This window comes from Parus major, chromosome 12, assembly GCF_001522545.3.
Source record: "Parus major isolate Abel chromosome 12, Parus_major1.1, whole genome shotgun sequence".
In the NCBI taxonomy this organism is placed as follows: Eukaryota; Metazoa; Chordata; class Aves; order Passeriformes; family Paridae; genus Parus; species Parus major.
The window spans coordinates 11,554,074-11,581,457 of record NC_031781.1 but is presented as its reverse complement, the minus strand read 5'-3'; the positions used below and the strand labels follow the sequence as shown (position 1 = coordinate 11,581,457).

Sequence of the window (27,384 nt, the reverse complement as noted above, 5' to 3'; positions counted from 1 at the left end):
GTAGTGTGATACAGTGGTGGACCTGCTAGACCACCAAAAAAAGCCCTGCTACGGGTAACATGGTGACATGCACAGAGAGACACTGCATGTCACATGGGAGCCAAGTCCAACACCAGGTACTCTTGCAGCTTCAGAAGATGAGAATGGGCTTCTTGGGTCTGTGGTGAATGCAGAGCTGGGACAAACCAGCAGAATCCACAGCAATTTTGTAAGTCAAAGGGAGCTGCACGAAGGATGAAAGTCAAGAGGAAGGAGCGAGGCCAGTCTTGCACCTCGAGGGGAATGAAAAGGAGAGAGGCAGAAGTCTCACCAGAGGATCCAAGGTGATCCCAGCTAGGCATTAGCCTCCTCTTCCCAAAGCTACAAGGCCAGGCTGTACAAACAAGCAGTGTGAAGAGGATAGCTACACACTGGGGATGAGGTGTAGCACCTTCAGGTCTGTGCCACAGACAGGCTGGAGGAAGGATTTTGGAGAAGAGCTGTAGCAGGACTATGCCCAGAGGAGCAGAGAAGGCCCAAACACAGATCTGCATCAGAGGAGCCTTACAGGACACAGCAGTTGGCTTTTTCCAGGATATGTTCCCACCCCTGCAGGTCCATTTGAGCATTCAGGAAAAGTTCCTGTACTGCTGGTTACAGAGAAACTTCCTCCTCTTGGTTTGCCTCTTGTTGACATTCTAGATCAGCCTCAGAGCACCAGGGACATGAGATGACCACACCCCTTCTCACTTGCTCCCCCATAACACGCTGTCCAAGGCAACCCCCTATCTAACACTAACTAGCTCAGGGAGAAAAGTGCTCCTGTGCCTACATCTCCCTGCTGGAGAATATTCATTCCTTGTCCAAACATCAGAAAGCAGCTTCAAGAAATGTGTTAACTCATGTTACCCTGTAGGACACAGAAAATGCGAACAGAGATCAGAAAGCGCCTCCTGCCAAGGACATGCACTCTCGAGCCAGCATTACCTGTCACAGGATCAGCAGAACAGGAGATGTCATGCCAGACCAAGATCAGTGTGACAGGTCTCTCTACCCTTATTTAAAAAAAGAACAGGCTAACAAAGGTTTGCTGAGCCTATCTGGGAGGCACACACGGATCTGAACTGTCGTGCTACAGCACTGGCACAGCAGTAAACAGGCATGTTGGCTTCTGTTCCACCAGAAACATCAGACAAAGTTTAATGGTTCTCAAACAGACTACAACAAAGGCTGCAGGGAAAAACATTTTATTTCCAAGCAGATTACAAAGAGCAGAGAATATAAGAGTAAAATTAAATTAAAAAAATAGTTGAGTGCATCTCTTTAAAATGATTTGTAGTGTGAGTTACTCACGGGGCAAAGCTACTGGAGAGTTCTGAAGGTCACTTTGCAGGATGCCAATCACATGTGCTGTTTAGACCTGGGTCAACACAGGAGGGACAGACAAGATGTATTTTGCATATAGGCTGCACACTCATTATCAAGCGAGGTTTTGGGCTGCAACTGGACCCTGCCTTTTTGAGACATCCCCTCTGCCTCACTCTCTCCTGCAGTTCCCTCGAGTTCTAGACATGGTTTATTGCTGCTGTAAGTGGGTTTGATCTGCCTTCCCGTTCTGATGAGCTCCAACGAGAAAGGAGAAGCAGGCAAACACAGCTGCCATGCACAAGGTTACAGGGAACGTGACTGCAGTGCTAAGAACAGAGCATCAGCCACGCAGCAAAGGAAAGCGACAAGCAGGGACACGGCAATTGCTTCAGAGATTTGGGGGCAGCATGTCAGCAAGACTTCTGGAAGAATTGAGATGTTCCTTAAGGTAGGAAGAGGTATAAGTGGAGAAGGGCTCTTTCTGAAACATTGGCACCAATGAAACAGGAGAGGCTGAATCATCAGGATAAGGTGCATTCCCTGTAATGTTTGAGAGGAGCAGCTCCAGCAATAAGATGGGGAGAAAAGCCCCATATAGGGTGGAAGACAGTTGATATCCCACTTTAACAGTGATTTAGGAGTCCAAACACTAACTCCAAGTCAGTATTTAATTCATGTAAGAATATGGTTTGGCTGGACAGCTGCACAGCCATTCAGTGTCCAGCAGCACTCAGTCCAGCAAGAGGATGAGCAACTACAGTACCAGCAGTCCTCCACCCCTTGTACACTCAGGGGGATCTTTTCTATCATTTCTGGATCTGCTCTTATCACAGCATAGGAGTATTCTAGGCCTCATCCCTTCTATGTATGCCAAGGCAGACAGTAGCCCTGATGCAGCTGAGAACAAGACTGTCTTAATTTCTGCCCTAGCAGCAACAGTGCAGAAGAGGATTCTTAGTCAGAGATCAGATTAAGTATTTTTGTATTGTCCAAGGCAGAACAGTTCTGGAACTACTTCAGACCTTGTGACCCCTCTGAAGTCCAGAGCTGTAGGGGTGAGGCAGCCAACAGATGAGAGCCCTATTAAGTTCTCAGACCATACCCTTTATACACTGCTCTAGACAGGAGTGAAGAGCCACTCTCTAGTCTGCTGTCTGCTGCTTCAGCCATTACCACTTAAGAGGAAATACTTGACCTCTTGAAAGCAAATGCAAATCTAATGGTGCTGTGGACACGTGTAAGAGGCTACAAGTTTCTTAAAGAAAGCAACACTGTTAAATGTCAAGAGCTTGGACAATACAGGAGTCTCACGTCAGAATGTGAGGTGCTTTACAACAGTCAGTCTCTGCTTTCTATGGTTCCTTTCATACCCCAGTGACAAGATGGGCACAGTTCAAAATCAACAACACACGGTCTCTAGCTTGACTTCTCAGCTCTATTTATTTAGAGATCGATGCATTTTCAGCCTGTCTCATACAAGGCATAGGGCACGGAGAGTTCCTGTCAATATATACACGCATATAAGAGCAGTACAAGCAGTTTGGCACTCTCAGAGCCAAGGGGGAATGCCCTTTAAGCAGCAGTCAAGCTGGTTATAGGAAAGTGTTAAAAAGCTATTTTACATGTTTGACTGGGAACATTTCCCAGAATGTGGACAGCAACCCTAAGCCACAGCACTCTTCTGTGCTACTCTGTGCACATCTTCCTACAAGCCCCTACAAGGGAGCAGATCATGTTCTTCACTATCAAAGAACATAGTATTTATATTATAGAAATACTGTACCTTTTAAACTAGCTCCAGAGAGACAGACTAGAAGCCAGATCCAGGAAAAGAATCCTTAAGTCACAGTATATCGATTGTCTCTAAAAATGGGGAATGAAGTTAACACAGTGGACATTCTGATGAGACAGTACAGAACAGTGCAGCAGTCCACTTCTGCATCAGCAGATCCTCTCCTATGTACATGCAGACAATGAGAAAGGAATGGAAACACTCCAGTCCATCAGGACAAAATCAATCATCAGGAGATCTCCACAGCTCACCATGTGCCTAGTTTCCCTGCTGTTAACCAGTATCCTCCAAGGAGAACTCTTCCCCCTACAAAGACTTGAGATCATCTTGCAGTTAAGAGTAGTATGGAAAGTGCGCAATCCAGAATTTTAAGGTAACATGGAATTTTGTTTCCCCAGAAAGCTCAGCTGAAGTTCCAGTTTGTCCCCAAACTGCAACTGCCCTCAAGTTCTGTCAAGTATTGCAGTTTCTGTTAATTTTTAGTGTTTAAAGGTGGCTCTCAAGGCTGCCCAGTAAAGCAACTGGTACAGTGTGTATCTGGCAGATTTTTTAATATCCACTGTATTTCTGATAGAGATAGCCAAGGCAGCAGGGTTTCCAGCTCTGCTCTGATGATGGGACAAACTGCCCAAAAGGAAGGGAAAACCACTCTGCATGCTTGTGGGGCACACCCTGTGCAGCAGGCACATGCAACTGCTTGGAATAGTGGGAGCCTGCCCCAACCATGTCCTCAAAGACTTAAATAGGGCCAAAGATGGACATGCCAGTCACTACGATATGGTTAAAGGAGTACAGGTTTCTGACAGCTGAAGCAGTACTAGTGATCCCAAGAGCCATCCTAGAAGGGGGAAACTGCTGGCTCCCAGCACACAAGCTAAGGTCACAGTACCTGCTACCAGCACTACACCCACCATCTTCCCACTCACCCACTAGGATCAGGGCACTGATCTGGGGCTGTTTTCCTCTCGCCTAGGTCTGAGGGCAGACACTGAGCTAAGAGTCTAAAACAAAGCAACAGTGCATTGCTACTTCAGCTCTCTGCAATACACTTGAGCACAGAGTCCTGTAGAGGGAACAAACTGCTCATACTGACAGCTAGCTCAAGCACACCTGCTTCCTCAGGAACACCAATGTCAATATGAAGCATCAGGGGCTTGGGAAGTATCTCTAAGCTGCACACCTCAACACTGCTCACGAGCACAAAGACAGGGAACACTGGCTACTCTTTATCAATTTACATTCTGCACAACCAACAGAGAGGGCACACCTTCCTTCTCTCTTATACAGATAGGTGCTGGACAACAGAGGCTTCAGGAAAGTTGCTTGCCTGTACACAAGTTTAAGTTCTTTTACTGTAATATATATTTAAATATTTATCTGTGTATTTTGGAACAGGGAAGGGACATGAGGTGGAGAAGCAGGGAAGACAAGTTCAAGAAGCAGAGTAATTTCTCTGCATACAAGAAGCTGATGGCACAAGTAACAAACCTGGCAAGTGATCTCCCATTTCAAGCACAGCTGGCTACCTGCTGGCTTCAAAAGAGTAGACTATTTGTTAATGATATAAAATACAGCAACCATTTAAGATGCAGCAAGGCAAGGCTACAGAGCTGGGGATTATGATCATGAACAATGCCAAAAGCTACACAGCTGTGTTAAAAACTGTGAAAAGGCTGTTAAATGGCAGGAGTAAGCCATATGCTGCTCCTGGAAGGCCTTTTCCCTCCACTACCCCTCCATCATGCCGCTATTGTGATGCATTTGAAAAGGTGGAGAGAACGGGATTTGCCATGGAGTAAAGCCACAGAACATTAGGACAGTCTGATCTGGTCTCACAAATCCCATGTTCCTAGCCTGGCACTGAGCTTCCATCAGCAAGCAGACATTCAGGTCCTTCAACAGAAGTGTATGCCCTTCTACCTTCATAAGTTGTAGGGGTGAAAGAAATCCAGCAGAGTTGAGCTGGAAAGCATGAAAACAACCAGTTTGCATACTGATCTTTGTATAATGACCCCCCCACCCTCACAGCTCACTCTTCCCCAAATAAAGACACATTGTTCAATGGCATGTTGAAAAGACGTGCTCGTCATTCTTAATAAACAACTAGAGTAAGAATACATAAGAGAAACAGGGTGGTATCTTTATATGATACACAAGTGTATGTTACAAGAATTCCATCAGGCACAGAAGCCTCAAGGTTTAAGGCCTCAATGTTAGGCCATAAAAGAAGAGTGTGGTAAAGTTTGTACTTTTAACATCTAAAAATGTCACTTAAAGGTCTGAATAGAAATTGTTGGTTTGTTTTTTTTTTTTGTATAAATCATAATTGCAGTTCACTCTCTCCTCTTTCTTCCAAGATAACAGCAAATTAACGTCCAAGCACAAGAAAAGATGCCTGCCTCTCCTCCACTGGCTGAGCAGGTCCATCCATCATTCTGTGCCCTCTAGGCTGCACGTGCTCCAAGGAGACAGAGGCCCCAGCCAACCAGGCCCATCCTGTAGTTCATGTTTTCTACATCATAAAAAAACCCAGAGTCAACCAGCAGCTTTCCATAGCTCCCAGCTCGCAGGGGATATGCAGCCTCCAATGGTTCCAACAGTTTGGTGTGTTGGGTAGGATACACAATGGGTAGGTTTTCCTTTAGATTCTTTTAAAGAGAGGAAGCCTAAAAGGGCTTCATAACTACACCAATAAAAAACCAAAAACTTAGGCATCTCCTTTAGTGTAAAAGTCTGTACAATTTCTCTTTGCTTGTCCCTCCCCCATCACCCTGCCCCACCCCATCTGAGCCACGAAGGATGCCTTAGTGCATGGTGCTGGCATTAGCCACGGCAAGAGCTTCCTGAATCTCTCGTATCACCAGGATCCGGGTGAGCATCTGCTCCATCTGCTCTCTGCTGATCGGCTGGATGGAATACCAGATAGGGCTGTTGGGGGCCACCACTGGCTCCGGTGTCAAGTAAAATGTGTCATTCCGGCCTTTCACACTCTGGGGGCTGTGTGAGGAAGATCAGAAATAACCAGACTAACAAAATATCCTGGAAGAGAGACACCACCACTGTCCTCACCCCAGGCTTCACAAATCCTGACAGTGAACATCTGGCTGATGACACATGAAGGTACAGAGATACATCCAGGGGCAACATTCATCCCAAAGTTTTAGAACATGCCAAGGTTAAAAAGCCATGGTGAGGACTACAAGAAAGTAGTTTCTATTTCACAGTGGTAAGCATAACACACACAGCTTTAGGGGTCTTTCAGAGTGAAGAAAGGATGGGGTATTCTCACATTCAGGCTACTTGCAGATCCATCTGTGCAGATGAGCCATTATATTAAACTTCAGAATCATCATAATTTAGAGATTAGTCCTTTGTGGCACCATCCAATCTCCATAGCAAGTCCTTATTTTTGTTCAGAAGCTGGTTTGAATAGGACCCTAATCCTAGCTTCAGTAGTGGATGCTTCCAGATGACTTGTAACTCACAAGCAGAAGAACAAGTTCATACCAACAAAGCAAATGTCCAAGATTAAGAGCAGCCAGTTCACAAATCAGGATTTGTCTCTTAAATACCCCAAAAATTCAATTTACATGCCACCAGAGTTAATCACACTCTCTCACATCAACACCCCTCTCCATTTAAGTAAATTTATAGAAATACAGAAATTGCCAGCATTATCACACAGTGCTGAAAACTAGGTCAGGCACAGGGTGCAGCTCCCCAGTCACAGAAGACAAGCACCATACATATAGAAAAGAGCTCTCACCATTTGAAGAGGTAGAAGTCATACAGCTTTATCGGACACCTCAGGGGGTTCTCTGGATTCTCGGTCTGCTCTGCATACATGTCATCTGTAACTACAAACCAGCCCCCCAGAAATCTGTCAGACACTGTGTAAGCACAGCACACTGAGCAGTACCATAGAGCCTCAACACTACAGCACCTTGTCATCATACAAGAACTGGCCAGAGACATATGGGTGTTCCAGGGCAGAGGTACCTGGCTATAAATGCTTTACGCATTACACAGAGCTTGCTTTATGCTAAAACTATTGAAGATCATAACTCATCCATATCCTTCTTTCCAATTTTCCTCTACCAGGGTACAAAATGAGGGAAATCTCACTACTGAGACTGCAAAGCCTCAGCTGCATCCTGTGCTTTTAAGAGGGTAGATTGTACTTACATAGGAATTATGTATGAGTTCACATGAATCAAGGTAAGAGAAGCCCTCCCAAAGAATTTTCTCCATCTCTTCATAAGCACTTACACCCAACAGCCTCTTTGCCCATAAAAAAACAAAACAAAAGTAACAAAAAAAATCATCCTTAGTTCTTCATGAGTCCCACACACCTCAGGTAAGGTATATCCCCAGGGTTAAGATTAGAAGGTACTATCCTCTCTTGGATAGAATGCATGGAAAACACATACTGCCAGGCTACAGGTAACCGGCAGAGCCTTGATTCCCTACCTGCAAACATCTCCAGGTTCATCCACTTCTTCAAGCCCAAGTAAGTAAAATATTCCCAAAGAAACCTCCTAGACACTACCTTTCTGTCCTGTCTGGTGCATGCCTGGAGCCTTCATATAGCGGATACTCGTGCTTTTATCCTTAGGATTAGAAGGGTTCTTCTTGGTCTGCCTCAGCACCTTGGAGAAGGCCAGCTTCATGTGCTGGTCTACTGTTTTCAACAGGAAGTATCTGAGCAGCAAGAACAGAACACAGCACATTCAGAGGCAAGTAAGGGACATAGTCACAACAGCAAGGTAGTTATCTTTAGTCATCATCAGCAGGCTGAAGCTCAAACCTACCACTGGGCTAAGGACTATTCCAGCAGCAAAACATCCAAAAGCCACAGGTTCAGTCAGCCCTCTGCTAGCTCACTTCCTTGTTATACTGCATCTTCTTTGTCTGATGAAGCTACAAGTGGGCTCTGTGTGCAACCATTTGAAACTCATGATTTTGCCCTACACAGTGCAGCAGTTTACACACCAATCCTGTTAAGGTATCTGAAGATCTTTTATTGCCCAAGATTCCCTAAGACCTGAGTACTTACTTTGTGTTAAAAAACATCAGTGTAGTGAGCAAGGTGGAAGGGGAGTGAGCTCCAAGTTGCTTACACTCCCACAGCATCTCTTCTGTTACATGACTGGAGAGGATATAACCTGCAATAATCAGAAGTCAGCATCATGCCAGGACACACACACAACATGAACACAGGCAGCATTTTACAGTCTGTAAGTACTGGAGGGCATATATATCTTAACAGAAGGAGGAAGAGGAGATTCTCACTAATGTCCAGATTCAGAGCTCTGCAAATAACTTTTTAAATAGTAGGTACAATTAGGAAACACTTGTACATATCCATCAACCTCTAGTTGTGGAGAGTATGTTTGTGCAACATATATCCCAGCCCATAGAGAAAAGAATATACACTTAAACAGCTTTTAGTTATTGGCTCAACTCCAATGCAGATGCTTTTAATCCAATAATATGTGAGAGCAGGCAGGCCAGTGTAACAAATCAGTTCTTGGCCCTGTGCACAGCTTCAGTCAGCACATAGTGCCAAGTGATCTCCTTGGACACATGAGTAATCCTTTGATTCCCAGATTTTTTTCCCCTTTGTGTAGAAGAAAAATACTACACTCCAGATACACAAATAAACAGGAAAACAGACAGCAGTATGAACTCTGGGGCTTATGGAATGTCAAAGCACTGTTCAAACAGCCAGACTGGAAACAAAAGGATTCCAAAACTCATGGTACTACTTAGCCACCTAGCCTATAACATCAGCTGCTTTTCTGAACATAAGCAGTAATTTCTTCACTGATGTCCAAATATATCAAAGGAAATAAAGCAATGAGAAACCAGGTTTCCAATCTCTGAAAATTCAATTCTTATCTAGTTCTCATACAGTTCTCTGTCAAAATCTGTCTCTTCTGGAACTGCTCCCCCCACCCATGTTGCCAAGATCTCCTAAACATGAGGCTGAGCTGCAACTGAGTGCAGCACTGGACACTTTAATCTCACACTGTTTTTCCTTTGACACTCAGTTGGTCCTGCAGACAGTATCCATCTGGCTACATGGCACTATGATAGTGCTCTATCATCTCCCAAAGAAACAATACATATTAGAGGCAGGTACCACTTCAGATGCAGAAACCTGATTCAAATCAAGGATCAGCTGGCTGTCAAGTAAGCCGGTTCCATGACACTACAAAGCCCCCACAATGTGCCTTTTGATTGGTGACAAGTTACAGACAAATAATGCTATATGACAATCAGGGTTAGAGCCTGACAACTGCAGTAACCCCAGCATTCACTGCAAACACAACGTTCTTCTCCCTGGCCAGCATTAGCTAGCCTAGGGATGTTAAATACTTCAAAAAGGTTGCTATTCAGACTCATGCTGTAGGTTCAGTTTAAACATTCCAAGCTCTGGAAAGTTTTACAGTTCTTAAACTATAGCCCTTACCAAGAGGTGAAACACGGGGCTGTATGTCCTTAAGAACTTCATGCAGCCATTCAGTGAACCGAATATAGTAGAGATCCGAGAAGATGTCATCAACTCGGCCATTTTCAAAGAGATACTGTAAGAGATTCACAACACAGGCCAGTACAGTGGAAGCAAGTGTGTTCCTCAGACCAGATCTCATTCTAAGGGCCCACATCTTCAGTCAACCATTTTACAGCATAGCACTGGAGACTAATACAGTTTACTTGAAAAATGAGGACTCTTGCACTAAGGCAAATACAGGGTAGATAATCCTCATTACTACCATGGGAATGCCATGACAGAAAAAGAAAAAACATTTACAAAGTAAAGGTGATTTGATTTCACCTTTTATTTCAGGTGTGTTCACTTCAAGTTATTTCACACGACTACAGGACACTACTTTTTCAAGTTAACAACAAGGATGCTCAATTTCCCTTCCAAGTTTAGCTCTGTTCCTGCAGCTCTTCCAGAAAGCTCATACTTCCCATAGCACATAAAGCTAAGTTCTTGCCTGTTAAAGCTTCAACTAGATTTAAGTCTTGACACTGACAACTTCTTCAAACATCATCCAACCCTTCTCTCCCCACCAAAAAAAGCTAAATGGATTTAGTATTTTCACTGTGATACTGAACTCAGTTACTCACAAACTTAACTCCTAGATGAAAGCATTGCTTGCACTAAGGACAGGCAAATCATCTGATGTTTTCAAAGTTTTTTAAGCAGCGACTTTTTTCATATAAAATTGTTGAAAAGCTTAATAGAAGCCACAGTCTCTATTTTTATACTCAAGAGTCCCCCTACACATGCTGACAACATGGACAGTTCTGCAGCACATAGAGCTGTCCCATCCTACCTTCTGAATACATAGGAAGATATAGTAGAGCACATCTGGATCATAGGGTTCACCATCACCATTCCGAGCTTCTCGTGTCATTAAGCACAGACCATAATTCAGCTCAGCCACAGCAGAAGAGATGAGATCTTCCTGGAACCTCAGCAGCTGACGTCCTGGAAAAACAAAACAAAGCTATATTATGTAAGTCATAGAGCCATATTATTTCCTAACTCTTCATGAAAGATTTCCCACATCTCCATTCTATCTGGCAGGTCCAGCATTACCTCATTCTCCCAGTATAGTAAAGTATGTTGAAATAAATCCAGATCTTAGGCTGTCAGAAACAGTAGAAGATAAAACAGGCAACAGTTTGATAGGAAGATCCTCTAGCCAACCAAATACACTTCTATTGCCTTCTTTTACCATGTCCCCAGTGAAATGCTGCCCTGCAGCAACAGGAAAACAACAGCTCCATCACTGTTCTACCAGCTTGGCCAGACAGTTTGTCTGTGCACCACAGTCATGCAGTGCCCTTTTCTATTGCTATCAGCCCAAGTGCTCAAGGGGGCTCAGCACAGAGCTAGCTAATACATGTCCTGTGGCAGTGAGAATACACAACTATTACTACTGCAGAGTAAACTAAAATTTAAATTTAGGAACAACCACTGATTAAACAAAAGAGTTTTTCAGAGCAGTAAACACTTAACATTTTAGTAATTCCTAACTCTACTTGAAAGGAAACAAAGGCCATGTTGTCACTACACTTACTTCCAATGGGTGCTAGTCTATTTTGAGCTTCTTTTTCCAGCTCTGCATTCTTGGTCTGTGCCCAGCTTTTCCACACTTCAAGACCTTCTTCTGGCTTCAGAGAGTTTGGAAGTAGAAGTTCAGGTGAAGTCTGCGGCTGTGGCTGTGGTTCAACTTCAGCAACCTGAACAGTTTGAGCCTATGAAAGAAAACATTTCAGTTTACATATACACTTCAGTATGCAACCGCTGGTCAAAAAACAAGAATCCCACAATACCTGTAGCCCCAGGATACCAACCCTCTGCAACACTCCCAACAAGAAATTAATCCAAGGAATGCAACTTTTGCTGTCCAACCTGAATTTGTGCTCACAAAAGAATATTCTACACTCCAAAAACTCTTTCAGTGTGAATGGACAGATCTATCTTGAGCTAACTTATCACTCTGACTCACCACTGAAGTCTGTGTCACTACAAGAGCCCACAGAGACCATAATTCCCTGAACAGGAAGGTGCCACCAGCTTTACCCACCACTGCTGCTGCACATCTAGACTGCCCTGCAGAAGGTCCTGGGTACAATCACATGCCATACACCACTGGCATCCGTCCCTATCCAGACTCCCTTCTTTAAAAAGTATGTAACAGGTACACAGGATAAATATATTCTGTTCTCATCATCCATGATGATTAATTCACTTCTAAAAGGTATACAGCAGCAAGACTAGAATACTGCATTGAAACTGAATTGATGTTTTGATGCTCTGTTCTCAAAATACCAAATACTACTAATGGAGACTAGCTACTATTGTGTGAAAAGCGACTGCATGACTTATTATAGACCTAAAGCATCTCCAGATCCTTTGAAAATTTACTTTGCAGTAGGATCTTAGGTCACCAAGAATTTTGATCTCAAACTGAAACTTATTTGTCAGGCAACCAATAGCAACAATCTAAAACCTGCAGCAAGCCCTTCAGCTGCACTCACTCTGCATTTTTCACTACAGGTTCTCAGTTCCATGCCACAAAGTCTCAAAGCTACCTCAATTAACAGCTTTGCAGACCTTAGTCAAACTGTCACTGTCACCCTGAATGTTACAGAAATAGCAAGTCTAATATCAAAACAGTTTTGCTTTTTTTCTTCCTAAGAAGCATAGAGACTTTAGTACCTGTACCTTACTTAGTAAAAAAAACCAACAGCTTAAGAGGCAAAGTCTGCAAGAGTCTTAGACTGGAGCCCTCCAACTGCCTTTGGTTGGTTTTTTATTCTCTGCATGAGCTCTTACTAGCTTTTTGCTTATCAGCCCCTGTAGCTGTAGCATGTAGCACAGCTGCAGAGAGACTGACTGAAAAGGCCCAGCTTTAATCAAGGCAGATGGTGACAAAGTTGTGAAACTAAGCCTTTCTCTGTCTTAAAGAGTCCAAGGGTGAACTGACACCTTGTCTTTGTAGTAGCCAGGACTGAGCCTCTCCTTTCCTCCAGAGTTCTGCCACATTACCCTCCAGAGAGCTGAAAGCTTTCCAAAGCCAACTCCCTCCATCACCCCAATCCAAGGGACAGTCTTCTGCCCTGACCTCACAGACACCTTGTCCAGTGTGAAGGCTGGATATAGGCTGCCATAAATCTGCTGAACTGGCATATGCTTCTTAACAAACTTATATTTTTCACAAATAGAGCAAAATTGCTGCAACTTGCTCAGATCCCCTAGAAGCACAATGCCAGAGGACAGCACAGGGCAGGCAGGCAAATTCCTTCTCAGTTTCACAGTTTTGAGAGGGTCAACTCCCAAAAGTGTGATGTTCACCTCTTGTAGCTTTATTGCCCCCCTAGACAGAGTACATCCCTCCTGGAATTGCCTATGTATTTATATGTATTTAGGGTATGTTATTTTAAATACCTTATGTACACTAAAGTACACTTGATGAAGAAAGTTTGCTCACAACTAGTCAGATTTCAATACTTTAGCCAGGCACTGGATCTGCTGTGGACTCCATGTGCAACATAACACAAAGTAACTGATAATGACTTGAACATATTAGCACACCTTATTTGGCTGCAATTATCCCTGCCTGTCTACTTCAACCCTGGAACAGCTGAGGAAAATACTGCAGATCTCAGAATACCCGCTGTAAAGAGTCTGGCAATCAGTATGTATATATTCATTTTTAACCCTAAGATCAAGACTACTTTCTTTTGGAAAGTTTTGAATCCTGTAACTATGTACCGACATTCTCACATTAAAGTGTTATAATCATGAGGGGTCAAGTGCCCTGTGTCACATTCAGGCTTCTGGGACAGATGCATCTCCGCTTCCCAGACACCAGCTGTCTGTCGGCATGCTCTTTCTCCACAACATTTGTAAGCTGTTAATCACAAACTGAGACCAAGAGACAGTTTTAACTTACAGAGCAAGTGACTTGTAGCTGCTGCTGCTGCCCCTGCTCTTGGGGTGTGGGCTGTGGCTGTTGCTGCTGTGGGTCCCATATGTGCACTGTCTGTGCTGTATTCTGGTATGTCCCTGCCACAGCCTGCACTGCCACTGGAATGTGGATGTTGCCATTCATAAACTGTGCTGGAAAGATCGAATTAGCAAGAGTCTGCACCACTTCCTCATGAGAGTTCTTCACTACTGAAGTACTTCCCACCATCTTATCCTTGTCATCTTCCAGCTTCACTGTAGCCAGTGTTGTGGGTGAGCCACTGACGTGGACGGCATTATAGGCCTCCTGAGGGATGGCAATGTGGGTTATGTTTTGCTGCTGAAGGTCACCACGTGGTTGAGCAGAGTAAACAGGGATGGTCCACGTCTCTCCAGTGGGGCTAGTAATGGTCCCAGTGGCACTGTACAGGTGGGCACTGTCCACTGTTAACAAGTCTGGCCTTAAAGAGACATAACTTTGCTGCTGGCCCTGAGGGATGGCCAGCACTGTGGCAACTGGCTGCCCTGAAATAGCATACGATACAGTAATAGGCATATCCACTTTACGTTTCTTCACTGGCTGAAGGACACTCGCAGAGCTGATCCGCCTCTCTCCCTCTCGTGGGGAGCCTTGTTGAGAAGGTGGGGGTGACAGTGCACCAACTGTCTGGATCTGGATCTGCTGGCCACCAGTAATGGCCTGTCCTGCCACAAGCTGGGCCTGGATCTGCTGGTGTTGTATGTGTTCCTCTTGTAGCTCTGCAGCCTGGATCTGTTGGGCAGTCTGCACGTGCTGCACTTGGATCTGAGCTGCCTGCAGCTGCGATGGGCTGGGGCTCTGAAGAGACTGACTCTGTATTGTCTGGGATGCCTGCTGCTGCGCCTGGCCTTGGATCTGCACTTGGACCTGTATTGGCTGCTCCGAAGCCTGATGGACAGAGAGCTGTGGAGAGAGCTGCTGGGCAGAGACCTGCTGCGGTGACTGCTGGACCTGAACCTGAACCTGCAATGACACCAAGCCACTAGTTAGAGACCAGCAAATGTCAGTGATTCAGTAGAGATGGTCTGTTACTCAAGATCTGTGATCCGGGTCTTTTACGCTCACTTTTGATTACATGTATTAATCCATTAGTAAATATTTCAGGAAAATGAAACCAAGTTATTCTAGAAGTGCCTGGTTGATAACAGTGATACTGTTTGCTCATCATTGCACAGGACTCCCAGTGCGTGAGTTACATCTACACCCTCAAAGCTCTATGGGTTCAAGCCAACAGATAACATTCTTGGAATCCAAGAGTTTTCAAAGCTATTTGCATTGCTAAAATGTTACTTTAGCACAGGTCTCACAATACCAAGACTTTAGAGTCATTCACATTACAATCATAGGAGCTTGCCTTATTCTTACCATGCTCCAAAGATTGTTTTACTGCTGCCCACCCCAGCCCCAACATGGCCACGGGATCACTTGCTGGTGACAGGCAACAAGAAATATGGGTAAGTCGAAACCAGCACTTGACTCTTTCCTCATAAAGCACAGGAATATTACTTTGAAACCTATCATTAATAGTAACACTACTCAAGCAGGTGTCAACACAGAATATGGCAAGTTCACTCTCAATCTTTGTCATGCATTAATGACCTATGCTGCAGCATGTTTTTTTAAGCTCTAGAAAAACCTCTTTGGAAATGTTAATTAAAACAACCCTTTTTTCATTATTTAGTTATTCCATTTAATACCATTTATTGTCTAAACTACTCAGTTGTATTTCCTAGCTCATGCACTTAGACAATGCTGAATAACACAGACAAAATCTGTTGACTTGATTCCAAACCAGTTTCTTTTCTTTTAGAGGGAAAAAAAAAAAAAAATCACACTCTCTCATACTAATGCTCATTTGTTCAAGGTCTGCCACAATACCTAGCAGAAGTCCAGCAGCACACTGAAAGCCAGCAAAGGTAGCCCCCAGCACAAATTTCAGGTCTCAATAGCTTCACATGCCTTGTCCAGACACTTCTCCACTTTTTCTCACATTTACACAGACAACCTGCTACATTTGCCTTGTCCTAGAAGCAATATCCCAGGTACTCATGATCATCTGTTTCTCTAGGCTTCATTAACACCTTATCTTGAGGGAATTAATTACTTAACACCTCTTTCTGGAGCCAAGACAGCAACTTATTTAGTTGCAAGACTAAATGTCTTCCTACTCACAATTCTCATTTTTTTCTACCTCACTTCATGGAGCCAGGCTAATGCAGCATTTGCAGAGAGACAGCAGACTAGCCAGCCTGACAACACCAAAAAGAACTACAGTGTAGGCCTGCTGTGCACAGAACCTCATTTCCCAGTGAGACTACTGCTAAGAAGTTTTGAAAAATGTTAAGGACTCATTTACTCCCAATTAAGAATTGCTAAGGAAAAAACTGGGGCATCAAAATGCCCCATTGGCAGGCCAGATTTATAAGTCACCTCCTGTTAAGAATTAATTTATTTCCAGGAAGAACAGGGTATACAGTTCCTTCTGGTAACTCTGTGAAGTGTACTGTAATCCAGATGACGTGGTGACTCTGTAGTAACTTCCTGAAAGGTAACAAGAAGCATGTGACCTTTTGTCAGCATGACAGTTAAAAAGCTGCATCAATGCATGATTTGATCAGACAAACAATGGAAAAAGATGAACTCACCTATTGGATGTTTCCTCAGTTCTATCTGATATCGTTCTACTCTGGAGCATGAGTACTGCCTTAGGCAAAGAGGCCCAAACATGGATCCCAGGTAAGGAAGGGTTCAGTTTAAGAAAGCCAGTTGCAATCACACCCCTAAGGCAAGAATTCTCCAAAATATTTCACTTTTAAAATATTGTTTAAATATTAATTTAAAATTAATTAATTTAAAAATAATATGGTCCTTACTATTAATTTAAGTCCTTGTTCAAAAGATTACCTGCAAGGCAAAGGCCAAAGATTGAACAAACTGCATGCTTTATTGCACTGATATTTTCAGTTTCAGACAAGAAACATTTGCTTTATCTGCTAGAATTCAAAATTATGTTAAGAGGTAAATGTGTCATTTGTCCTGTACATCTGTAGTGCTTTCAGAATTTGCACAGGTTGACTGAAAGCACTTTAAAAGCACCCGCACCTTCTTTCCACACAAAATTTTACATTACAGTTCCTGTGAGCGCTGTAACCTATATAAAGGAAAGACTTTTTTCTTTTGCTAGCAGTAAGAATTCAAAGTCTCCTCCTGTGCTGAAACAATTTTATCACATAAGCATAACTAGAAAGGTAATGGAATTGGTTTAAGAGACATTGTTGGCATGAGGCACAGTATAAAACAAACAGAACAAGACCACATTTGCTCCCTTCTGCTCTTGTAAACAGATGGTTTCAGTTTGAGGGGACCTCCACTGATCATCCAGTCCAACTGCCTGACCACTTCAGGGCTGACCATAAGTTACAGCATGCCATTCACGACACTGCCCAAATGCCCCTCAAATAACAACAGCCTTGGGGCACCAACCACCTCTCAGAAGCCTGTTCCAATGTTTGAACACTCTCTTGGTAAAGAAATGCTTCCCAATGTCTGCTCTAAACCTCCCCTAGCACACCTCTGAACCATTAACCATTTTGGATCCTGAGCCTACAGAAAGTCAGTGGCAATTTCTCCCACTTTCAACAGATGAGCAGCCATGGCCTGAGGCCCTTTGAAACTCTCCCAGTACTAAACGCTGACTCCTACAACAGGGATGTCTTGCTACTGCTTTAGAGTCTACCCTGCTGTTGCTAACACCCAAAGAATGAGTCCAGGCCCAAACAAAATGAAATCAAGCTCCAGAATCACTTGAAGGTCTCCATGTTCCAAACTGCAGACATCATGCTTCTAACTACAGGATGGTCCTATTTAAAGGCATATCAGAGCCCTACCTGCCACACATTAAACATCCCCCGTGAATTTACATATCCATTTTTAATAACTGTATCATGCAGTGGGATCCCTCCCTACTTTCAAGCAGGTTGTAGAAGAGTGCTAGAAGCATCCATTTCGGATTTACAGCCTTTAACCTGGTCTGAGACCAGAGGTTTCTTATATTGACCTCATTGTCCTTTTCTTCCTCAGATAGCAAATTAGACAAAGAATTACACTAACCAGCAGCAGATGACTTTATAAAAGACTCTGTAAAAAGGGGAATGTTTTAAATTTACAGGCCAAGACCAACAGGGCAGATGTTAAATCTTCACTTTATGCTGAAGATCAAAGCAAAAACAAGTTATGCTGGCAATTCCTGGGTTATTCGTGCAAGAAAAGAAAATGCCAAGTTACCAGTACTGAAATAATATTTATTGCCAAAGGTCTGGATCCAACAGCATGAAAGCATGACCTCCCAGCAGGCTACCATGACACAGAGAAATGCCTTTTCACCATAAAGTAGCTGGAAGCTGTATCAAGTACTAGCTGCCTAGAAAATCAAAAGCATCAGAAACCAACCCTTTATTTTAACAGGAGGGCAGAACTAAATTCCCTTAAAGGAAATCTTCTGTCACATCAAGCCCAAAAACATATTCTGTCCTGAACTGAGCACATGCAAAGAGTAAATAAGTAACCCCAGGACCACGAGAACATCTGAAGCCTAGTTGCCAAAACTTTTTTTCCTAATGGTTGATAGACAAACTTTCAAGTAGGAGCCATAACATGTCTGCCCTGCGTGGATTCTCTGCCCAAAAAGGAATCAGACTTAGTTGTTTCAGAACTGCAGTTCTGAAACAACTGAGATTTTCTTTGCTTGTCAATTCTTTCATCTGCAGACTGACTGGGTTATCTAATATTTCCTAAAACCTAACTCAAAATGAGCACATATAGCAACTCTTTTCTGACTTTTTTGATATGTCCCGGAGTACCTGACAGGCTCTTAAATGCATCTCTTCACAAAGAGATCTTGGTTTCTGAAGCTGTATGTAAACCAGCAGTACACACCAAGAGCAGATCTCCAGAGCAAGACTGGAGATGCCATGTCCACACTAAACCTTCCAGAAGACTATTTCAAACTTAGTTCTAGTCTTGCCCACCAGCCAAGCTTGACATCATCAAGACACAAGCTTGACATCATCAAAACACAGGACTGCATCTTACAGCTTAGTTTCATCTGGAGGGAACCCCAAATTACAGGCTCCAAACCTGCAAGAGATAAGAGGGGGCAGGTGGCCAACTTGCTGCAAGAAGTATGCCCTCAGGAGTAAAGTAGATGCATCTCAAACCTCCCACACAAAGTCAAATACTTGGGAAAAAGTTAGTGAGAGCATGAGAAGAGTAATCTCAGGTTTTTTAGCCCTATTTAAGGACAGAAGACTTAAAATAGACTTCCTTTAACAGTCCTAAGCTAAAGCAAGCCCAGCACTAAAAACTAACACTGTTACAAAGCGTGTAACTTTAGAAGGCACCAGAAAGTGAACATGCAAGTACAAAACAGGTAAGAAAAGTGTAAGTGAAGAGTAAGAAAAAAGACTGATCAGTGAAGTAGCAGGAAATGTCAGAACTTGTTGTTTAACTATTTTACCGGAAGTCCTTTGCTATCTAAGTAAACAAGGTCTACGGGAAGGGCAGAAGTCAGCTTTTCAGAACAACTGCCAGACTGACTCTCACTCCAGGTTTTTACTCTGCTCATTCATCAACATCAGAGAGCGAATTCCATCAGCTAAATTAGGCCTTGGGTGTGTTTAAACAGTTACACTATCAAGATTATGCTGTCAAGCTGTACACTGGGGAGGGATTTAGGTCTAAGACAGTTAAAACACATGAACCAAGGAAAAGCAGCTTACCTCTCCAGCAGAAGCTTACCTCCATATACAAGTAGATGCTACCTCGAAAACACCACTCTTGACTATAACCACACTTCCAAGTGTCCCACTCAGCCCTAGCAAACACTAATTAATACCTGCTGCTACCCTAAAATTGTACTGGCATGTTTTTCAAATGTAAGCAAATAGGAACTTTACCTCCAAGCTAAACTTCAAAACCAGTACAGAGGCAAGAGGAAGGTACATGCATCAGAAGCAAAGGAAAGATGTATTCTGTGCAGAGCCAGAGATAAGACTTTTTTCTATGCTGTTTAAGGGCATCTGTCCCTTGTGTCATTAATTATGTCTAGCCTCTTAAAAAAGCATGAAGTCACAGAATAGACTGAACAGTAAACACATAAGGAATTAAGCAATTAGAAAGGCACAAGTATTAACTGAAAGATACCTTACTCAGGTATTTAACCATTCCCCATACAGTTCTGTGATCTTGCTCACATGTAGCAACCTCCCCTCAAGCCATGCCCAAGAAAATCTTTCCACCCAGACATCAGACTGTTCATAAAAAGCTGAAGCTGAAGATTTTCTCCATACACACCATAAGCAAAGATACGTTCTGTTCTCTCATATTCTTTCAGTTAAAGCTTCTTGTGTAAGGGGCACAAGAGGTACACTGACCTCTGCAGAAGTACCATATTTGGGAAGCAAGCCAGCACCAAACACCTCACTGGCACCAACAATTCAATGGCCTCAATACACAGGACCAACAAGCAACAATCTCACCAAAAGCAGAGCTGATAAAACTTTACTTGACTGGAGGAAAACACAGACTTTCCTCGCCACTCCCTGATGCACAACAAAGTACGACAAGTACTTGACATACTAAACTCCTTCTGAAGGTCACTTATGGCACCCCTGTGATACTGGGCACAGAAGGAGCTCCAGGATACTTCAACTGTAGAAATGACCAGTGTACATAACCCAACAGTTGCATCCACTCATCCTGTAAAATAAACATATGATAAGACTTTATTGAACCTTTTGGGCAAGAAAACCTCAAGGTGACAACTTCTTCAAAGAAAAAAATTATTTTGCCAGAATAAATAAAAGCAGCAAGCAGTCACACTCTGTCTTTAGTTGTTCACAGCAAGTAAAATCCAGGATGAAACCTGAGCACTGTCTATCTCTATGATTGTAAGATCATCAGCACTTGCAACTGTGAGGTCATCTGACTGGTCATACTGTTAGTCACCTTCAGCAGCACTGTCACACCGCCAGACATAAGCATAGTTATTCAAAGGGTCTTCCACTGATTTGAAATTGGATTAGCAAGAACTAAACAGATTACTGAGTCAAGTACCAGGATGACAAGTTTAATCAAAAGCTAAGAGGCTTCGGCAGATGACCAAAATTCATCATAATACAACACAAGCAATATTTTAGCACAGGGAGCCAGCTGGACCGGGTTCGCGGCTATGGTGGAACACTGGCACTCCCCAGAGTCACCAGAAAATCCAGCTTTATCCAGAAGATGTGCTCTGACACTGCTGCCACAGTGACAGTACAGAGATAAGTGAACACTCAATCATGGGTTTAACATAAATTATGTCTCAATAAGAAATCCTGAAAGACAGAAAAACATTCATGCAAAGGGGTAAAGATATTCTTCTCCACCCTATTCTGGCAGAAAAACTAAGGTAATTCTGAGCTAGCTGCTAAAATACACCTGAGTACAGCTGCACTGCTTGATACACAAAAGCTGCAGCCACATCTAGCTCCAATTGTGTCACCTGAAGTGAGCAGCAGGGTAGGCAATACAAACAGTAATGATGATCTGTACAGTTAGGAGAGCAGGCATCTAGAAGCAGAGGCATGTCAAAAACAAGACGAGAATAGACAACATTCTTTAGGAAAGTTGTTGAAATCTTAATTTTCATGAAGCTTTTCATATTCAGGGTACAAATCATTCCATTCAAAAATCAAGAACTGGTTTCTGGCAGCAACTCCATATTTATTTACAAGGCCAGATTATTTTTCTCTGAAGCATATCCCATCTCTGTAACTAAAGGCTTGCAAGAGTCAAGCCTGAACATTGGGTAGTTCTGAAAGGAGGCAGCAAGAGGAAAAAAAATGAGAGAAGAAAAAAAAAAAAAATCCTTTTGGCTTTTACAATTGGTCTGGGGGCTTTCCACATCTTCAAGGATGAAGCCCTCAAAAGCCAACCCTCCTAGCTCTTCTACAGAAAAGCAAAACTTCTTCCAGAAAACATACTAGCTTGGAAAAACCAAATCTACTCTTGTTCAGCTTTAATAGCTCATGCAGAGATCCAAGTCATGCCTGAAAGACTTCAGGTTTTTGCTCTTCAAAAGCCTTTCAACACAAGTTACTGCAGGCCAACAGGTTACAGAAGTCCCGGTTAAGCATTCATTTACTCAGTAGAGAGTAACTGGAGACAAGTTACCGGTGAAGGAGGTAAGTTTGTCTTTGTGGGATAAAAACATGCAAGTGAGCTGTTGGCACAAGTCTCCTGCACTGCAGCAAGTACACGCTACCTTATCTCCAGTCATTTGTGACTCCATAACCTCACTTATAGTTAAAAAAAAAAAAAATAAGAGCTCGCAGTTTTACATTCTGCTACAGAAACCAGAAAGATTCATATCTCGAGCATATCAGAATGACAGCTATAGCCAGAGCTCAGCTGTTTAGAGATACATAGAAAAACCTTAGTAAATGCCCTGCAACCCATGAACTCTTCAAATTACAAAATATATCTGAGGACAAAAACAGTTTCCTAAGTTATAAAATTGGTTTGTTTTTTTTCCTCTGATACTGGATTTGCTTACTTAAAACTTAATAAAATATATAATGTAATATCTACTTAAAAAAAACCAAAAAACCAAAAACTTTCCACTGTGCAAATGGATAATCTATCTTGATGCATATGCATGCTTTAGAATTCCTTTCCTGAAATGTATCTTCCCCTGGTTCATACGCTAAAGTTGACTCTTGCATTTCTCCCTCACTTAAAAGTCAGTTCAAGAACAACTTTTAGAATGTTCAAGTAAAACTATTTAAAGATTATTGATTTTATTAAGAAAAAAATAATCCTTAAGGCAAGCTCCATCCCACAGCCACCCTGAACAATCACACAGTCAGAGGGGGTTGGTATTTATAGCTGCTTCAGTGCACAAGGCTTCGGGAGTTGTGTACATGCCAGAACTGTCGACCATTTCTCCAATAGGTGACACCACTCCATTGCTATGTACGTGGCTCCTCCTACAGCAGGGCTCGAGGGCAGCACAGTCACGAGAGCCAATTTACTAACAAATTCCTTAAATAAAAGGGAAATATTGCTGTTCTGTATAAAGTTAATTTGTCCTGCCTCTTAAGTACTTGTCAGAGGCTTAAGGTTAGACACCAGCTCTGAACATCACTCCATCACTTAGCACTTCATATAGACATTCAGAGATTATTTCAGATGCTTACCTGGACTTGCTGGGGTTGCTGAACCTGTATCTGCTGCTCTGGCTGAGTTTGTTGCTGGATACTGGTTGTCACAGGACAAGCAAGTTCAAGCAAAGACCCAGCCACCTCTGTGCTGTCCGTGTAAATGCAGTTGCCACCCTGCTGATACACCATTGTGGTAGTGGCTGTCTGCTGAAACTCCTGGAGGGCTTCTGGCCCCTTGGAAGCAAGGGAGTCTAGAAACTCCTTCATCCTGTGCTGGGGGATCGTTCGTGCCTTCACACGGATGTATTCTTCAAAGGAAATGGTGTTCTCCAGAGAATTATTCATATTGCAAGGTCCTCAGGGTTCCTTAAGGAAAGAGAAAGTAAAAGTCTTAACTACAGCACTCCCTTGACGCAAGGACATTCTTAACTCCAGTAACTAATCTCTCATACCAAGTACTGTATGAAAACTGGCAAACATGCACAGCCAGATGCCCAAGACAGATGCTTTAGTTTTATGAGGCATCTTGTGCTACTACACTTCTCAGATTAACCCTTGGCAGCTCAGGGGAGTCTGAATGATACCCAAGTGTGAGGACTCCTCCTCCCAGAGCTCACTGCCATGTAAACTCTCCTAGCTCTATACTGCACCCAGACGAGGCAAGTCCTGTACCAGACAAATCCAGTCGTACATTCCATTTGTTTGCAGCATGCACTGTTAGCAAGAGAGGCTCAGAAATCAATATCTGCGGCCCTGCTTTGCAGCCGCAGAGGTGGGAAACTGAGCAGAGTGTTCTATCAGGCCGTGCAGTTCTATTCTAGGCAGCTAATGGGAAGCACAAGAGCAACAGATGCAGCATTCAGCTCATTGCTATTAGGACTAGGACAGCCTCATCGATTTGAACAGAGCAAGCAAAAGGAGAGCGCTGGAATTGAGATATTTCCTCAAACTGGGAACTACACACGTGGAGAAGCAGAGCTCTGCAAATGACAAAGGCAACTGCAGCATCAGTTCTTGATCTCCTTTTAATATAGGAAGAGGTTAACATGAAACATGCCGTGCGTGAAGACAAAAGAAAGACAGAAAAAGAAGTTAAGATGATCAGGGTGGAAGTGAAAGCAAAGCAAAAAACCACCACCACCAAAGATGACTCCACCTGAGAACATCAGACAGCTCTAGGGTATACTCTGATAGCATTCTTCTCTTATTGACTTATCTTGTTTAAACCCACAAATTGTTTTTGCAGTGAGTATACTGGTTGTTTCTAAGGCACTACTTAGCCTTGACAGAGCATAAATTCATTTGAGCTATAGCATCACCAGATACTGAGACCATTGTGAAAAGATGTGAAACAACAAAAGATCAGGACTAGGAGAAGTGATTCAGCACTACTAGATCAAGCTGCATAAAGGAGGACAAACAGACAGACATCACTATGTATATTATGACTGTAGGTCTAAAGAGAACAGGTAAAAAAACCACAGCTTTATGTATCCTTTCAGCATGATTTAACAAAGTAGAACTGAGACAGGGTTATGTTTGAACATAGGACTGCAAAAGTATGCCTGAGTGAAAATTCTAGGCTTTCACTGGCACTCTAGCACACTGCACAAGTCCAGTACCACATCCTGGGAGAGCTGAAGCAAATGCTAACCCCTCTTCACTGTTACATGACAGCAGTCCAAACATACAGTTTTTGTTTACATGGAGGTTCATGGCTAGTGCATTGGACTAGGCTCACAGAGAAAAAAAACTACTATCAAAGGTAAGGGGAACCCACGTGAGGCAACCTGCACTCTATCTATGGTATCTGAAGTCTTTAAGACACATTTGTTGTTGTACGAAACTTCCACAGAAGATAGTCTTAAAATATGCAGCATGTTTAGTAAAAAGCACAGGATAATAGTGGTCACACAGCAAATCCAATAGTTCTGTAAATACCAGCATACAGAAGCTCCTGTAGAGCCCACATCTGGACAGAAGAAACATTATTTCAGAGACACCAATTTGACATTTTCAAGCCCACTCTGGGGGATAGAGCCAGTAAGACTACTCACTTCTCCAGGAGCCACTCAAGAGTACCCTACACCTTTACAGCACACATTACTAACCCCTTCCCAGGTGACCATATGGCCATGGTGAATCCAAGGAAGAACAATGATGTTAATGCATCCACAGGGACTCAGACAAGACCTACAGCAGGCACACTGAAATGTGTTTCGCATCTAACTGCATGATGCTCTGTTATATACTCTGAGGTTGGAAAACAGATTTTGAGCAATTAACTTGTCCCAGTCTCCTTCTTGGAACTTGCAAGTACTTGATTCAATACTACAGTGAGGTTTTCAGAAGAGCGTCATTATTTTCCATGTCCACCCTGAGATGCAGATACAGCTTTGAGAGGGAAGACTCTTTCTGAAGAATAAGCCTCAAGGATGCCATGCTGGGATCCCAGACATGAATGCCACAGATGTTCTTTGACAGCCAGCAGCTGCTGCTGAATTGGATGGGCTCACCTCTCCCAGGTGTTCCCTTCCTGCTCCTGCACTGTTTTTTATTATGTTGTAACAACTCAGGGACTAGCTATCCACCTTCTGTTAATCTTGTAAAAGGAGAGAGTAAGGAAGTCAGCAGGGCCACTGCTTCCAATGGCAGCAGTTAGCCCTCAATTCTACTTTTGAAACTCCAACCTTTCTTTCAAAAGCTGTATCATTCTCCCACATAAGTGACCAGAAGCCACAAGAACCCCAGAAGCATAAGCAGCAGAGGTCCGCCACCAAACCATCACCGACCTCTTCTGACCACCAGGAAGCAGAACAAAGCAACCACTAATTTCTTAAATGCAAATCCTTGACCCTGCTCAGTTGATCCATTTCAATTAGTTCTTGTTGGCATCAAAATCAAGAGCCTACTAGGCCAGTCTTCCTCTATTAGTAAATCTTCCTCTCACACAAGCTGTCAGAAAAAATCTCTTTAATTTCTTCTACCATTGAAAAAAAAGAATTCCTTCACATTTTCTTAAAGTTACTATACTAATAGCCACTAAGCTGAGCCCCTGCAGTATTCTGGCATGGTCCAGAGCCCCACCGTGCCACAAGGCATCTGTCTGCCCTAAAAGAGCAGCAAGATCCTCCCTGGGTTTTCTCTACAGCTGCAGTTACAGACCCTGTGGGTAACAGTGTCTCCCAGCGTCAGTATCGTTTATATCAGTTTTAAGGCTGCTTGGGATTATTCAACTAGAAGCACTGAACCACCCAAAACTGCACTTCACAAGACCCTACACAGCAGCAGAGGTACCAGGTTCAGAGAAAGATTCAGAAATGTAATGCTGCACGCACAGAAATTTTACTTATTAAAACTAAACCAACCTGCATTTATGGCAGAAAACCTCTGTAAGGCTCTAGGGTGCTTTCAACAGGCTTTTGTAGGGCAACACACATAGCTTGCTGCTGCAGTCACCACTTTTACTGTTAGTTATTAAAGCACGCTAACTTTTGCATTCCATTTATCCCACAGACACGCACTGGAAACAGCAAATGCCCACCCTCGCTGGATCTCAGCTGCATGTTTTAAATATTGCACTTTAAAATTAAAAAAAGAGCATCTAGGCAATAAGTTTCTCAAATAAAGGAAGGCAACTCCTCTCTGTGCAGCATAAGTGCATTTTTTTCAGGAAGCAAGTTCAAGAAATTCTTTGAAGATTATGAGCACATACGGTTAGTTGATAAAACTTAAGACTGAGGTTACTGAAAACACACACACAACTTGCAGCATGTGGACAATCTGGACTCACCAGTCACCATGTTGCATGTATTTCTGCTGCTCTTGTCCTGAGCTCTTAGACTTGTAACGTTCTGGAGAAGACAGAACAAAGAAGCCCTTTCCATCCCCAGTTCCTCTTTCTTTATTAAGTCATTTTATTTTTAATATGTATTCCATTAAGAAAAAAAAAAATCAGGAAACAAAGATATGATCATCCACGCAGCCAGCAGCTCCTACTGAGGAATTGCAAGATGCCCAATTTCTAACCATCGTATCCCTCAGCCTGGTGGTGCTGAGAACGACTGTGTGAGCACATCTGTCACAGAGCGACGTGCGGCGACTGGCGCGGCACGGTGGGTAACACCGGAGTTACTGGCACACAGAACTTAGAACAAGGCAGCAGCAGCAGTGACCGTATCCAGAAGCCCCTCCGCGCTCCCCTCCGCAGGTGTTCCCGGTGCTGCCCCGAGAGACAGCCGGGAACGCTACGGACCGCTCGGCCACCCAGCCAAGACGAGACGAAGCTCCGTATTTGGCCCTGAGAACGTCGGCCGCAGCTCAGCCTCTGTCCTGCCCAAGCGGGGACGCGGAACCCATGGGGCTTCCCCCGCCCGCGGGGACCCGGCACTGCCCCAGCCGCTCCCGCCGCCTTTGTTTGTCGGCGGGGCGGCCGGGCCGGGCCCGCAGGCGGCGCCGTGACACCGCCTCCCCCGCCCCCCCGGCAGGAGCCATGTCGGGGGCTCCG

General features: G+C 43.5%; 1 protein-coding gene across 3 annotated transcripts; it reads right to left on the bottom strand.

Moving 5' to 3' along the window:
- Positions 1-1,210: 1,210 nt before the first annotated feature.
- QRICH1 (glutamine rich 1) lies at positions 1,211-27,295 on the bottom strand. Of its 3 annotated transcripts, XR_004499179.1 has the most exons (11): positions 26,671-27,295; positions 22,914-23,243; positions 13,621-14,637; positions 11,239-11,416; positions 10,489-10,643; positions 9,615-9,729; positions 8,196-8,304; positions 7,689-7,840; positions 7,325-7,420; positions 6,906-6,996; positions 6,120-6,136 (listed from the first exon to the last, which is right to left on the bottom strand). XR_004499179.1 is itself a non-coding variant. In XM_015640738.3 (10 exons), exons 2-10 carry the CDS (start codon positions 23,220-23,222, stop codon positions 5,944-5,946), a joined length of 2,319 nt encoding a protein of 772 aa, XP_015496224.1. In that variant the 5' UTR covers positions 23,223-23,243; positions 26,671-27,284; the 3' UTR covers positions 1,211-5,943. The 3 variants fall into 3 exon arrangements, 1 of the variants encoding a protein (XP_015496224.1); XR_004499178.1 differs by having other exon boundaries at positions 1,211-6,136; positions 6,906-7,420; XM_015640738.3 differs by lacking the exon at positions 7,325-7,420 and having other exon boundaries at positions 1,211-6,136; positions 26,671-27,284.
- Positions 27,296-27,384: the final 89 nt, after the last annotated feature.